General features: G+C 28.2%; 1 protein-coding gene across 2 annotated transcripts in view; it reads left to right on the forward strand.

Moving 5' to 3' along the window:
• Nachralpha4 (nicotinic Acetylcholine Receptor alpha4) overlaps positions 1 to 13538 on the forward strand; it is a 313703-nt gene that overhangs the window by 273496 nt on the left and 26669 nt on the right. For both annotated transcript variants that reach the window (XM_064074499.1, XM_064074500.1), the window contains one exon: positions 9893 to 10029. In XM_064074499.1, coding sequence (XP_063930569.1) covers positions 9893 to 10029 — 137 coding nt within the window. The remainder of the gene's footprint in view (positions 1 to 9892; positions 10030 to 13538) is intronic.

Genomic DNA, 13538 nt, shown 5'->3' on the forward strand with positions numbered 1-13538 from the left:
TTTCCTATTTCTCGGTTTTCCAAGTTTCCAATGTTTCCATTTATCAGTTTCTCAATTCCTCAATTTTTCGATTTAACCAATTCTTGGATTTCTAAAATTTTTGAGTTTTCGATTTTTAATTTTCGACTCTTAAATTTTTCTTCCAATTTTCAATTTTCCGATATTTCTTTCTATTTTGGGATGTTTTAGTTTTCATTTCTCAATTTAACAATATTTCAGTTTTTAGATTTTCTAATTTTTCGATATTTTAGTGTTGGAGTTTCTCGATTTTTTGATTCTTTAGTTTGTGGATTCTAAAATTTTCGATTTCTCAATTTCTTCATTTTGCGATTTCTCAATTTTTCGGTGTTTTTTACGATTTTTAAATTTTTCGGCTTTTCAATTATTTGATTTTTAAAATTTTCAAGTTTTCAGTTTTTGTTGTTTCTAAATTTCCAGTTTTTCGGTTCTGAAATTCTAAATTTATAGTTTTTTTTTCATACTTCTCGATTTCTGTCCTTTTCAATGGTTAGATTTATCAGTTTTTCAATTCATCAATTTTTCGATTTTTCAATTTCTCGATTTTTCCATTTTTCAATTTCTGTGTTTTCGATTTTGCGATATTCACTGTTGGGATTTTCGATTTTTCGATTCTTCAGTTTCTCGGTTTTTCATATTTTCGATTTCTGGAATTATTCATTTCGCGATTTCTCCATTTTCCGATGTTTCAGTTTTGCGCTTTTTTGATTTTTCGACTTTTCAATTATTTGATTTTCAAAATTTTTAATTTTTCTCTATTTGACGTTTCTAAAGTTTTTATTTTTCGTTTTCTCAATATCTCGTTAAATTGATTTTTTGATTTTTCCATTTTTCGAATTTTCAGTTTTTCAATTCTTCAGTTTTTGGAATTTTCAATTTTTCGAATTTTCAATTTTTCAGTTCTTAAATTTTTCTACCATTTTTCAATTTTTCGATATTTTTTTGGGATGTTGCAGTTTTCTTGTTCTTCATTGTTTCGATTTTTCAATTTTCCGATGTTTTAGTTTTGCGATCTTTCAATTTTCCGAGTTTTTAATTTTTTGATTTTCAAAATTTCAATTTTTCAATTTTTGACGTTTCTAAATTTTCAGCTTTTCGATTTTTCAAATTCTCGATTAAATGTTTTTTTGATTTTCATATTTCAATATTTCGATTTATCAGTTTTTCAATACTTCAATGTTTTAGTTTTTAGATTTTTAAAATTTTTGACTTTTCGATTTTCAATTTTGGAATCGTAAATTTTTCTTCTATTTTTCAATTTTTGGGATATTTCAGGATTTTTATTCTTTGGATATTTCGTTTTTTTTTCTTTAATTTTACAATTTTTCGATTTCTCATTGTTCCGATTTTATATTTTTGTTTCTCTGTTTTCAGTTTAACTGTATGAGTTTTCATTTTTGCATTTTCAATTTTTGGTTTTCCAACTTGGTTCAGTTTTTAGATCTCGTAATGTTTCGAATTGTAATATCGCGATTTTCAGTTTTTATTAATTTTATAATTTTTCTTTTTTCAATGTGAAATTTTTTATTGTTTGGATTTTTTAATTTTTCGTTTCTTCAATTTTTGATCTCCAATGTTTCTGGTTTTCAATTGAAATATGTATCTAATAATAATTATTATTTAAAAAAAATCACTTTTTCAATTTTACGATTTTAGAATTTTCCATTTTTCAATTACCCGACTTTAAAACATTTTTATTTATTCGATTTTTCAATTTTTCGATTTTAAATTTTTTGGATTTTCCAGTTTTTCGATTCGATTCGTTATTTCTTTTTTCCAATTTTTCTGCTCATTATTTATTTTCGAATTTTAAGCTTCTACATTTTTAGTTTTTCATTGTTCCAATTTTTCGTTTATTCAGGTCCTCGATTTTTTTTCAGTTTTTAAATTTTTCCGATCTTTTGGTTTTTCCATTGTTAATTTTTACGAATTTTCAATTTTTTGATTTTTCAACTTTTCGAATCATAAAATTAGAAGAAATGCAAAACTATGAAACTGAAAAATCAAAAAGGAAAAATAGAAAAAGGATAATAGAAACCTTCAAAAATCTAACAATTGAAAAATCGAAAGATTAAAAATTGAGAAATTTAAAAATTGAAAAAATCCAAACTCGAAAAAACTAAATATTGTAAAACCGAAATACTGAAAACTAAAGACATCGGGAAAGCAGATAAATGATAAATTCAAACATTGGAAAATTGCAAATTTTAAAAATTAGAAAATCTGAGAATTGAAAAATCGAAAATTCAAAATTTGAAGAATTGAATAATCGAAAAATTATAAAATCGAAAAAACATTGATAAAATAAAGGGAAAGGAAAAACGAAACATTGTAAAATAAAATCGAGGAAATGAAAGTTAAAAAATCGGAAAAATGATAAATAAAAATGAGGAACTTTAAGAATTGAGGAAAAAAAATTGAAAAATCTGAAAATTAAAAATTGAGAAACTGATCATCGAAAAATAAAAAATGGCAAATCAAGAAATTGAAGAAACGAAAAGTTGAAAAATTTGGATATTGTGAATACGAAAAATGGAAAATTTAAAGTTGCAAAAACAAAAAATTACTTATGTAACATTGAAGAATGAATAAATTGAAAAATTAAAGAAAATGAAAAAAAATATGATTTCGGAAAATTGGTTGAAGATAAATCAATCAAAATTGTGGAATTTCTGTTTGCGGACTCGATTACAATACTCCCTTATATTACGTTCACTCAAAAAGAAACAGAAAAAAGCTGTCACAAAAGGACAGACAAAAAAAGGACACGAAAATGGAAAAAAAATAGAAAAGGCATCTAAAAAAGAGAAGAAGAAATGCTACCAAAAATAAAGCGGGCAAAAAATACCATTAAAAAACTTACGAGAAAAGGTCAAAAAATCACGACGAAAAATGATATTAAAAAAATTACAATAAAAGGGTGACAAAAATAAGCGATAGAAAAAAAGTGACAAAAAAAGTCGAAAAAAGACACTAAAGACAAGCAAAAAACGAAGAAACTTGACCAACAATAAAAAAGACAGCAAAAAAATTATAGAAAAAAGTTGGCAATATTAAAGCAACAGAAAAATACCATCAAAAAAAGTCAAAAAGTGAGAAAAAGGTGACAAAAAATGCGAAAATAGCAGAAAAGGCATACGAAAACGACACGAAAGGCAACAAAAAAAAACACTAAAAATAAAAGAAATTGACAACATGAAAGTACCAAAAAATACCACTAAAAATTTGAAAAAAAAAACGACAGAGAAAAAGAAAGACAACTAAAATAAGCGAAAACAAAATGGTGACAAAAAAGAAACAACCCGTTTTAAATCCGAGCTACGACAAAGTTCGCACTCAGGACGCGTTGCACGCTTAGACTTAAATTTCCAAATATACGTCATCAGTACCTAAAACATCTGTTTTCTTATTTTGTTGCTTATTTCCCCTTGGCATGACTTAAAATCTCTGTACTTCCATTACCTCTGTTTGCTTTCCCGCTAATAAATCATCCCCTTCACGCAATCCTTTATTCAGCATCATTAAGATTAATATTCCACAATCCTCAGGTAGTAACCGCCACAATTGCGCATCCCCGGCAGGAATAAATCCCGCATCTTTCCCTTTCCGAACCGCCCCACTTTTAATTCAAAGTATCGCCAAACTTATACAGCCATCATTCATCGAAAGTTTAGCCGAAAAGTTCGACTTGAATGATGCTTTTTATATTCAAATTGTCATATTGCCTCGCATCTCCATTCAACTTGTCGCAGAAGGACTTAGAAACATCATTATTTCTTATTGAGTTCAATAGTGCACGTTATTGATTCCCGGCGAACGGGAACTCGGGCTTGACGAGAAATTTTAATGAAAATGCGAGAATTAATCGGGAAAAATAAATTGCCCGGTCCTAAGCAAACAAGGAAGCCGATAGTTCGGCAAGAACGGGTTAGTTAATCCTTTGCCTTAATAAAGTCTTTACTAGATACTTAATTGAAGCGTATAAATTTTGGAACGGTGCTGGTTCAGGTGTCAAACTCGAACTCGGAAAGCCCTAATTATAATTTCAAATTAAACTAATAAAGATGAGGGGTACAAGAAAAAGATTAACTGTGAACAGTTTTTTAATATGCGGAACATCTTCGGGATACGCAGGGATTTAACCTCTGTCTTTATGTCTGTCTTTATTCTTTCATAAAAATTATAGATATTAGTAAAGAACGCTAAAACAGTAACCAAATCAGGTCAGGTCAGATCTGCTCAGATCCGGTCATGGAGCCAGATCACATGAAACTTTGGTATAAGGTTCTTTATTATGTATATAATATATAACTTATAATTTTTGACTTTTTTTATGTAAAGATTTACATTAAAAATCAAATAGTACACCCTATATTTTGTTCCTGCCCCTTTGTTCTATTTTTTGAGAATTTTTAGACGACTTTTTCAAAAATGAAATTTTCCACTTATGCAAATTTCGACCCATTTTTGACGATTTTTGTAATTTAATTAAATACATTTTCTTGTAGATTTCGGGCCGCAGAAGTCACTTCCGGTCTGATTTTTTCAATAACTCTTACCGTTTTTCCAGAATCGCCCATTGATATATCGCAATTTTTAACTTTAAATCAAAAATTTTAAAAATCGAAAAATTAAAAAAACGAAATGTCGAAATATCGATGATCGAGAAATCCAATCAGCAAACTTGAAAAATCGACAAATCGGGGAATTGAAAAATCAAACATTTTAAAAATTTAAAAATTATAATATCGAAAAATTTAAAAATCTAAAAACCGAAAAGTCGAAATATCCAAAGATCGAGAAATCGAAACATCAGAAAACTGAAAAATCTAAAATATAAAAATTCGATAAATCAAAAATTTTTTAAATTGGATAATTAAAATTGAATAATTAAAATATCGAAAAACTGAAAAATCTCAAAACCGAAAAGTCGAAATATCCAAAGATCGAGAAATTAAATCAGAAAACTGAAAAATCTAAACTATGAAAATTCGAAAAATTGAAAGATCGAAAAATCCAAAAATAAAAAATTTGCAAATTTGGAAAATTAAAATATGGATAAATTAAGAAAAATTTAAAATATAAAAATCGAAATTTAAAAAATAGAAACATTAAAAAATCGAGATTTTGAAAAATCAAAAAATTAAAGATTCCGAATATTGCAAAATCTCAAAACCCAAATACTGAAAAATGGAAAAAGGAAGAAAAATTTAAGAATCGAAAAACTGAAAAATCGAGAAATCGAAAAATCAAAAATTTGGAAAACTAAAAGTCTAAATATCCAAAGATCGAGAAATCGAAACATCAGATAGCTGAAAAATCTAAAAGATAAAAATTCGCAAAATCAAGAAACCGACAATTCGAAAAATCGAAAGCTCAAAAATTTTTAAAATTCGAAAATTAAAATATCGAAAAATTGAAAAATTCAAAACACCTAGAAGTCCAAATATCCAAAGATCCAGACATCGGAACATCAGAAAACTGAAAAACCTAAAATACAAAAAAAATTGAGAAATCCAAAAATGAAAAATTTTCAAAATTGGTAAATTAAAATATCGAAAAATTGAGAAAAATCTGAAATTTAAAAATCGAAATTTTGACACATCCATAGAGTAAAAAATTGGGAAATCGAAAAATTGAAGCATATTCCAAAATCTCAAAACCCAAATACTGAAAAATCGAAAAATCAAAAATATAATTAAAATATCGAAAAATTGAAAAATCTAAGAACCGAGAAGTCGAAACATCCAAAAACCGAGAAATCAAAGCATCAGAAAGCTGAAAAATATAAAATATAAAAATTTGAAAAATTGAAAAATCGGAAACCGAGAAATCCAATAATCAAAAATGTTTAAAATTGGAGAATTAAAATATCAAAAAATTGAAAAAATTCAAACTAAAAATCGAAATATTGAAAAATTGAGAAAGTAACAATTGCAAAATCTCAAAACTGAAATACTGAAAAAAAAGTTAAGACCCGAAAAACTGAGAAGTCGACAAATCGAAGGTGAAAAATCCTAAAATTTGAAATACAAGAACTTTAAAATCGAAAAATTTAAAATTCTAAAAATTGAAAACCTGAAAAATCGAAACATTGAAAAGTCGAGAAATCGAAATAATTGAATTAAATAAGAAATTGAAGAATAGAAAAAGTGAAATATCCGAACATTGAGAAATATGTAACAAAATGATATCAAAAAATTGAAGAATAAAAAAAGTTGGAAATTTTCAAAATTGGAAAAACAAAAACTTGAATATCTAAAAAAAGAAAATCAATTAAACGACAAATTAAAAAATCAAAAAATTAGACATTTAGAAATATAAAATATTGAAAAATTGAAAATTTTAAAAATCTAAAAATTAAAAGGTCCAAACACCGTGAAACTGGAACATCGGAAAATGGAGAAATCGCGAAATGAAGAATTCGAGATATCAAAAATATGAAGACTCGAAAAATCCAAAAATCCCAACACTGAATACCGAAAAATGAAAATCTAGGAATAGAAAGTTTGAAAAATCGAGAAATTGAAAAATCGAATAATTGAAGAATAAAAAAACTGAAACACCCCAAAACAAAAATATCGAAAATGGAAAAATGGAAGAAAAATCTAAGAATTGAAAATTTAAAATCGGAAACTTAAGAATTTTTAAAATTGAAAAATTAAAATATCGAAAAATTAAAAAATCTATAAACCGAAAAGTCGAAATATTCAAAAATCGAGAAATCGAAACATCAGAAAACTGAAAAATCTAAAATATAAAAATTCGAAAAATTGAAACATCGAAAACCGAGAAATCCAATAATCAAAAATTTTAAAGATTGGAGAATTAAAATATCAAAAAATTGAAAAAATCCAAAATTTAAAAATCGAAATATTGAAAAACTAACAACTGGAACATCTAAAAATCCAAAAATTGAAGAATATTGCAAAATCTCAGAACTGAAATACTGAAAAACTGAAAAATGAAAGATAAATTTAAGAACTGAAAAACTGAAAAATCGACAAATCGAAAAGTCGAGAAATCGAAGGTGAAAAATCCTAAAATTGGAAAAAAAGAACTCGAAAATCGAAAAATTGAAAACCTGAAAAACCGAAACATTGAAAAGTCGAGAAATCGAAAAATGAAAAAATCAAATATTCAATTAAATAAGACATTGAAAAATAGAACATCGAAACATCGTAAAATTGAGAAATAGCAAATTGAATAAATCGGGAAATCGAAAATATGAAGGATCGAAAAACTGAAGAATCAAAAATCTTAAAATCCTAATGCTGAAATATCAAAAAATTAAAGAATAAAAAAAGTCGAAAATTTTCAAAATTGGAAAAACAAAAACTTGAATATCTAAAAATTGTAAATTCGAAAAACTGAAAAATCGAAATATTGAAAAGCCTAGAAATCGACAAATGGAAAAATAAAAATATCAATTAAACGAGAAATTGAAAAATCGAAAAATTAGACATTTAGAAATTTCAAATATTGAAAAATTGAAAATTTTAAAAATCAAAAAATTGAAAGGTCCAAAAATCGTAAATATCTGAAAATGGAGAAATCGCGAAATAAAGAATTCGAGAAATCAAAAATATGAAGAATCGAAAAATCCAAAAATCCCAACACTGAATACCGAAAAAAAGTTTGAAAAATCGAAAAATTGAAGAATAAAAAACTGAGATATCACAACACAAAAATATCGAAAGTGGAAAAATGGAAGAAAAATTTAAGAATCGAAAATTTAAAATCGGAAACTCAATAATTTTAAAGATCGAAAAATTAAAGAATTAGAAAATTGATAACACTGAAATGTTGGGAAATCGAGAAATATGAAAATAAAAAAATATTAATCGAAATTTTGAGAAATCGAAGAACTGAAAATTTAGAAACGTCAAAAATTGAAAAATTGAAAATTTTAAGAACAAAAACATTTAAAATTCGAAAAATTAAAAAATCGTAAAACTCAAATATTGGAAAATTGAGAAATAACAAAATGAAGAAATATCACTGAATATCGAAAAATTGAAAACAATTTAAACCTCAACATCGTGATCCTAAATATCCTATATTTTTGGAATCACCACGTCAATATCTATGACCCCGAATTTTTTAAAAATTTTTAGACGACCTTTTCAAAAATGAAATTTTCCACAATTATGCAAATTTCGACCCATTTTTGACGATTTTCGAAATTTAACTTCATACATTTTCTTGTAGCTTTCGGGCAGTAGAAGTCACTTCCAACTTAATTTTTTTGATAATTTCTACCGTTTTTTTTTTTCCAGAATCGCCCATTGAAATATCGCAATCTCACACCGAATTTTTCGAAAATTTTTAGATGACTTTTTCAAAAATGAAATTTTCCACTTACGCAAATCTCGACCCCTTTTCGACGATTTTCGAAATTTAACTAAATATATTTTCTTGTAGATTTTTAAAGTCAAAAAATTTATAAATCAGAAAATTGAAAAATCAAGAAGTCGAAATATTGATGATCGAGAAATCGAATGAGAAAACTGAAAAATCTAAAATAAAAAATTTTAAGGATTAGGAAATCTAACAACCGACAAGTCGAAATATTCAAATATCAAGAAATCGAAACATCAGAAAGCTGATAAATATAAAAATTCGAAAAATCAAAAAATCGAGAATTCAAGGAAATCGAAAAATAAAAAATTTTGAGAAGTTCGAATTTCACTCCGAATATTTCAAAAATATTGCTCCGCGACCCTAAACGCGCTAAATTTTTGGAATTAGCACGTCAAGATCGATAACCCTGATAACTCAATTTGCAAAACCGAAAAATTGAAGAACCAAAAAAATGAGAAATTGAAAAATCGCAAATCGAAAATTGAAGAAACGAAAAATTGAAATAATTAAAACTGGAAACACAAAAATTTATAAAATCGGGACATTGAAATATCGAACAACTGAAAAAATAAAAAAAGTAAAAAACCGAAACGAAAAATTGCAAATCGAATATTTGAAAAATGAAAAATTGAAAACAAACTCGAAAAACTCAAAACGAAAAATAGATTTTGCATTCAAATTAAAAGTTGGAAACTTGAAAATTCGAAAAATTTTAAATAAGAAAAACTGAAGAATCAGAACAATGAAAAATTAAAGAATCAAAAAATTCAAGTCAAAAAAGCTGCGAAAGTATTATTTACGCCATTGGTTTTTACTTTATAGATGTTATCAGAAAACAAAAAACACATAATAATTTATAATTTTTTAAAGAAGTGGGATTTATTAGAAGAGGCCGGGGAAGTTCTATCGAAATCACCAAATTTTTGCGTTCGCAATTATGGAAAACGCGAATTTGACCTGTACTTGAACTTTGTAATCGCAGATCGCACTGCCTGGGAAACAAAATTTGAAACACCCGGTGTACACCGGCGCTAATTTGACTAAACAAACGGAGGTTATGCTGATTGTGAATAAATGTTTACCTAAATCTGTCACCCGTTTCCGTCTAATAAATCACTTCCAACAATCGCTTGTGAATATTTTTGCGTTATTTTCTACTCATTAGTAATAGTTTTAGCGTCTCTGGAGATAACTCTCAGAATGCAACTTCCCCATTTCCTCTGTGCAATTGAATAAATAACTTTTACTGTTTGCCTCATGCATGCTAACGCGATGTATTTTGTCTCCAAGCATTGTTCTGTTCTGGAAATCGCTCTTTGCATTCTCGTCTGGTCTAATTACATTCTGTTATCTCACGGTGGCTGGATATTTCATCACATTTGCTATAATTGACTCCAACAACTGGACGTGAAGTTCTCACTAAATCACAGTAGTAAACACAGCAACCAATTACACGAAACAAACATAAATGCATGCCAACAAGCTGCTACCCGGCCTTTTCCCTTTTCAGGTGACTCTGTCGATATCCATCCTGATTAGCCTCCACGTGTTCTTCCTGCTGGTCGTCGAAATCATTCCACCGACGTCGCTGGTGGTACCCTTATTAGGGAAATATCTCATATTTGCGATGATCCTCGTATCGATAAGGTAAGTGAATTATTTAAAATTAAAGATGTGGCGGTTATCGGAACTGGGTATAGATTACCATGGCACGAAGTCGGAGGAAGCTTTTAACACTACATCATATTGTGCATATTTAATGCGCCGTGGTGGAGGGTTTCCACCGTTTTAAATTATGAGACTTTGGGGTATATATATATATGGGGCGGCGCTACACGAAAGGCTTTGTCTTAGATTCCTTGTTTAAAATAATAACAATAAGTTTAATGCCCAACATTTTCTCATTAACAGGACAAAATAAATATGTATTTGTGTACATGTACAATTAAATTAAATTAAATTAAATTAGTGGTGAACGTAATAGATGAAAATGAACTTTAATAATTACAAAAACATAAATTAAAAAGTTGCTGGTTTGATGCCGTTAGCAAAAAACGCAATCCGCCACAACACTCCCCACAAAAAAGTAAAAAATGTGCTTTTAAATCTTGGGGAAGCAAGTATTACAAATCCTAGAGATTTTGAGGCTGTTGATACGTGTTCTGAAAAAGTTATCTGTAAGTAAAACATTACGCCCAGGTCTTTAACGGTGTCACTTTTATTAAGATTTTGGTTATTGATGTACTAAATATAAAACAAATAATTTATTCTGCAAGTATAAGTCACAAAGGAGCACTTAACGTTTAAAAAGATATGATTTTCACGTTCACAGATACGTTCAGTAATTTTTAAATTCTCCAAGATTCTACGGATACCAGAAACCCACAAAATTCTTTCAAATTCCTTCAAGAAAAAAAAATCAGGGACTTCGAAAATTGTTTCAAATTCTTTTAAGATGGAAACGCTAGGAACCTCCAACATTATTTGAATTTTTTTCGAAAATATAACACTAGAGCCTTCTAGGATGTCCTCAAATTTGTTCATTAATAGAAAACACCCCAAATTCCTTCAAAAATAAAACACCAAGAACCCCAAAAATTAAAAAAAAAATACAGTCATCCAAGATACTTTGAATTTCCTTGAAAAAAACACCAGCTGTGCTAAAGTGTCTTTGAAATGTCTTCAAAAACAAAGCACATCAGGGCCTTCAAGATTATTTCTAATTTTTTCAAGAAAAATAAGCAGAAGATGGCGTCAAAAGTTTTCAAATTCCCTCAAAAATATACCATGGATCTCTAAGATTTTTTCAAATTCTTTCAAAAATAAAACTCCAGAGTCCTCCAAATTCAAATTTCTTATGTAAAAAAATAGCAGGGTCTCCACTTCCAGATCCCTCAAAAAAACACTAGCGGCCCTTAAGATTTTTTCAAAGAAGATGGCGCCAAAATTTTTCAAATTTCCTCAAAAATATACCATGGATCTCTAAGATTTTTTCAAATTCTTTCAAAAATGAAACTCCAGAGTCCTCCAAATTCAAATTTTTTAGGTAAAAAAATAGCAGGGTCTCCACTTCCAGATCCCTTAAAAAACACCAGCGCCCCTTAAGATTCTCTCAAATTTCTTCAAAAATAAAAACACTCGAAATTCGGAAAGATTTTTTTAAACTCTTCATGGAAAAAAAACACGACATACCTTCAAGATTTTTTCTAATTTCTTTAAGAAAAAGAACACAAGGGAATTCGTAGGTTCTTTTAGTTTCTTCAAGAAAGCAGATTCCCCCATTATCCCAAGATTCTTTTAAATTTTTTCATCAAAAAAAAAAAAAAAAACACCACAGACCTCCAAGATTATTTCTGATTCTAAAAAAAAATCATCAGGGACCCTAAAAATTAAGATTCTTCAAATTTCTTTCAGAAAAAAAAACGCTAGGAGTCTCGAAGATTAGTTGAAATTCTTTCAAAAATAAAACACTTGTGGCCTCTAAGTTTCTCTCAAATTTCTTCAATAATAGAAAACACCAGGGTTCCTCAAAAAATAAAACACCAACGGCTACCAAAATTCTTTCAAGAAAAAAAACAGAGACATCCAACATACTTTCAAATTCCTTGAAAGAAAAAACACCAAGTGCTTTCAAGATTCTTTCAAATATCTTCAAAAATAAAGCATATCACGGCCCCCCAGAATCCATTCTAATTTTAACAAGAAAAATAAACACCAGATGCCTACATGATTTTTCAAATTCCCTCAAAAATACATCAGGGATCTCTAAGATTTTTTCAAATTCTTTCAAAAATAAAACTCAAGAGGCCTCCAAATTCAAATTTCTTAGGTAACAAAAATGGCAGGGTCTCGACTTTCAGATTCCTTAAAAAAACACCAGCAGCCCTCAAGATTCTTTAAAATTTCTTCAAAAATAAAAACACCCGAGATTCGAAAAGATTTTTTAACTTCTTCATGAAAAAAAACACGACATAGCTTCAAGATTTTTTCTAATTTCTTCAAGAAAAAGAACACAAGGGAATTTTTCTAAGGTTGTTTTAAGTTTCTTCAAGAAAGTGGAATCCCCTATGATCCCAAGATTCTTTGAAATTTCTTCATAAAAAAAACACCACAAACCTCCAAGATTATTTCTGATTCTTAAAAAAAAAATCATCAGACACCCTAAAGATTAAGATTCTTCAAATTTCTTTCAGAAAAAAAAACGGCAGGAGTCTCGAAGATTAGTTGAAATTCTTTCAAAAATAAAACACTGGTGGCCTCTAAGTTTCTCTCAAATTTCTTCAATAATAGAAAACACCAGGGTTCCTCAAAAAATAAAACACCAACGGCTACCAAAATTCTTTCAAGAAAAAAAACAGAGACATCCAACATACTTTCAAATTCCTTGAAAGAAAAAACACCAAGTGCTTTCAAGATTCTTTCAAATATCTTCAAAAATAAAGCATATCACGGCCCCCCAGAATCCATTCTAATTTTAACAAGAAAAATAAACACCAGATGCCTCCATGATTTTTCAAATTCCCTCAAAAATACATCAGGGATCTCTAAGATTTTTTCAAATTCTTTCAAAAATAAAACTCAAGAGGCCTCCAAATTCAAATTTCTTAGGTAACAAAAATGGCAGGGTCTCCACTTTCAGATTCCTTAAAAAAAACACCAGCAGCCCTCAAGATTCTTTAAAATTTCTTCAAAAATAAATACACCCGAGATTCGAAAAGATTTTTTAACTTCTTCATGAAAACACGACATAGCATCAAGATTTTTTCTAATTTCTTCAAGAAAAAGAACACAAGGGAATTTTTCTAAGGTTGTTTTAAGTTTCTTCAAGAAAGTAGAATCCCCTATGATCCCAAGATTCTTTGAAATTTCTTCATAAAAAAAACACCACAAACCTCCAAGATTATTTCTGATTCTTAAAAAAAAAATCATCAGGGACCCTAAAGATTAAGATTCTACAAATTTCTTTCAGAAAAAAAACGCCAGGAGTCTCGAAGATTAGTTGAAATTCTTTCAAAAATAAAACACTGGTGGCCTCTAAGTTTCTCTCAAATTTCTTCAATAATAGAAAACACCAGGGTTCCTCAATAATAAAACACCAACGGCTACCAAAATTCTTTCAAGAAAAAAAACAGTGACATCCAACATACTTTCAAATT

This window comes from Zophobas morio, unplaced genomic scaffold (assembly GCF_036711695.1).
Source record: "Zophobas morio isolate AGI-343-1 ecotype UQ-CSIRO unplaced genomic scaffold, CSIRO_AGI_Zmor_V1 ptg000054l, whole genome shotgun sequence".
NCBI classification, from domain to species: Eukaryota; Metazoa; Arthropoda; class Insecta; order Coleoptera; family Tenebrionidae; genus Zophobas; species Zophobas morio.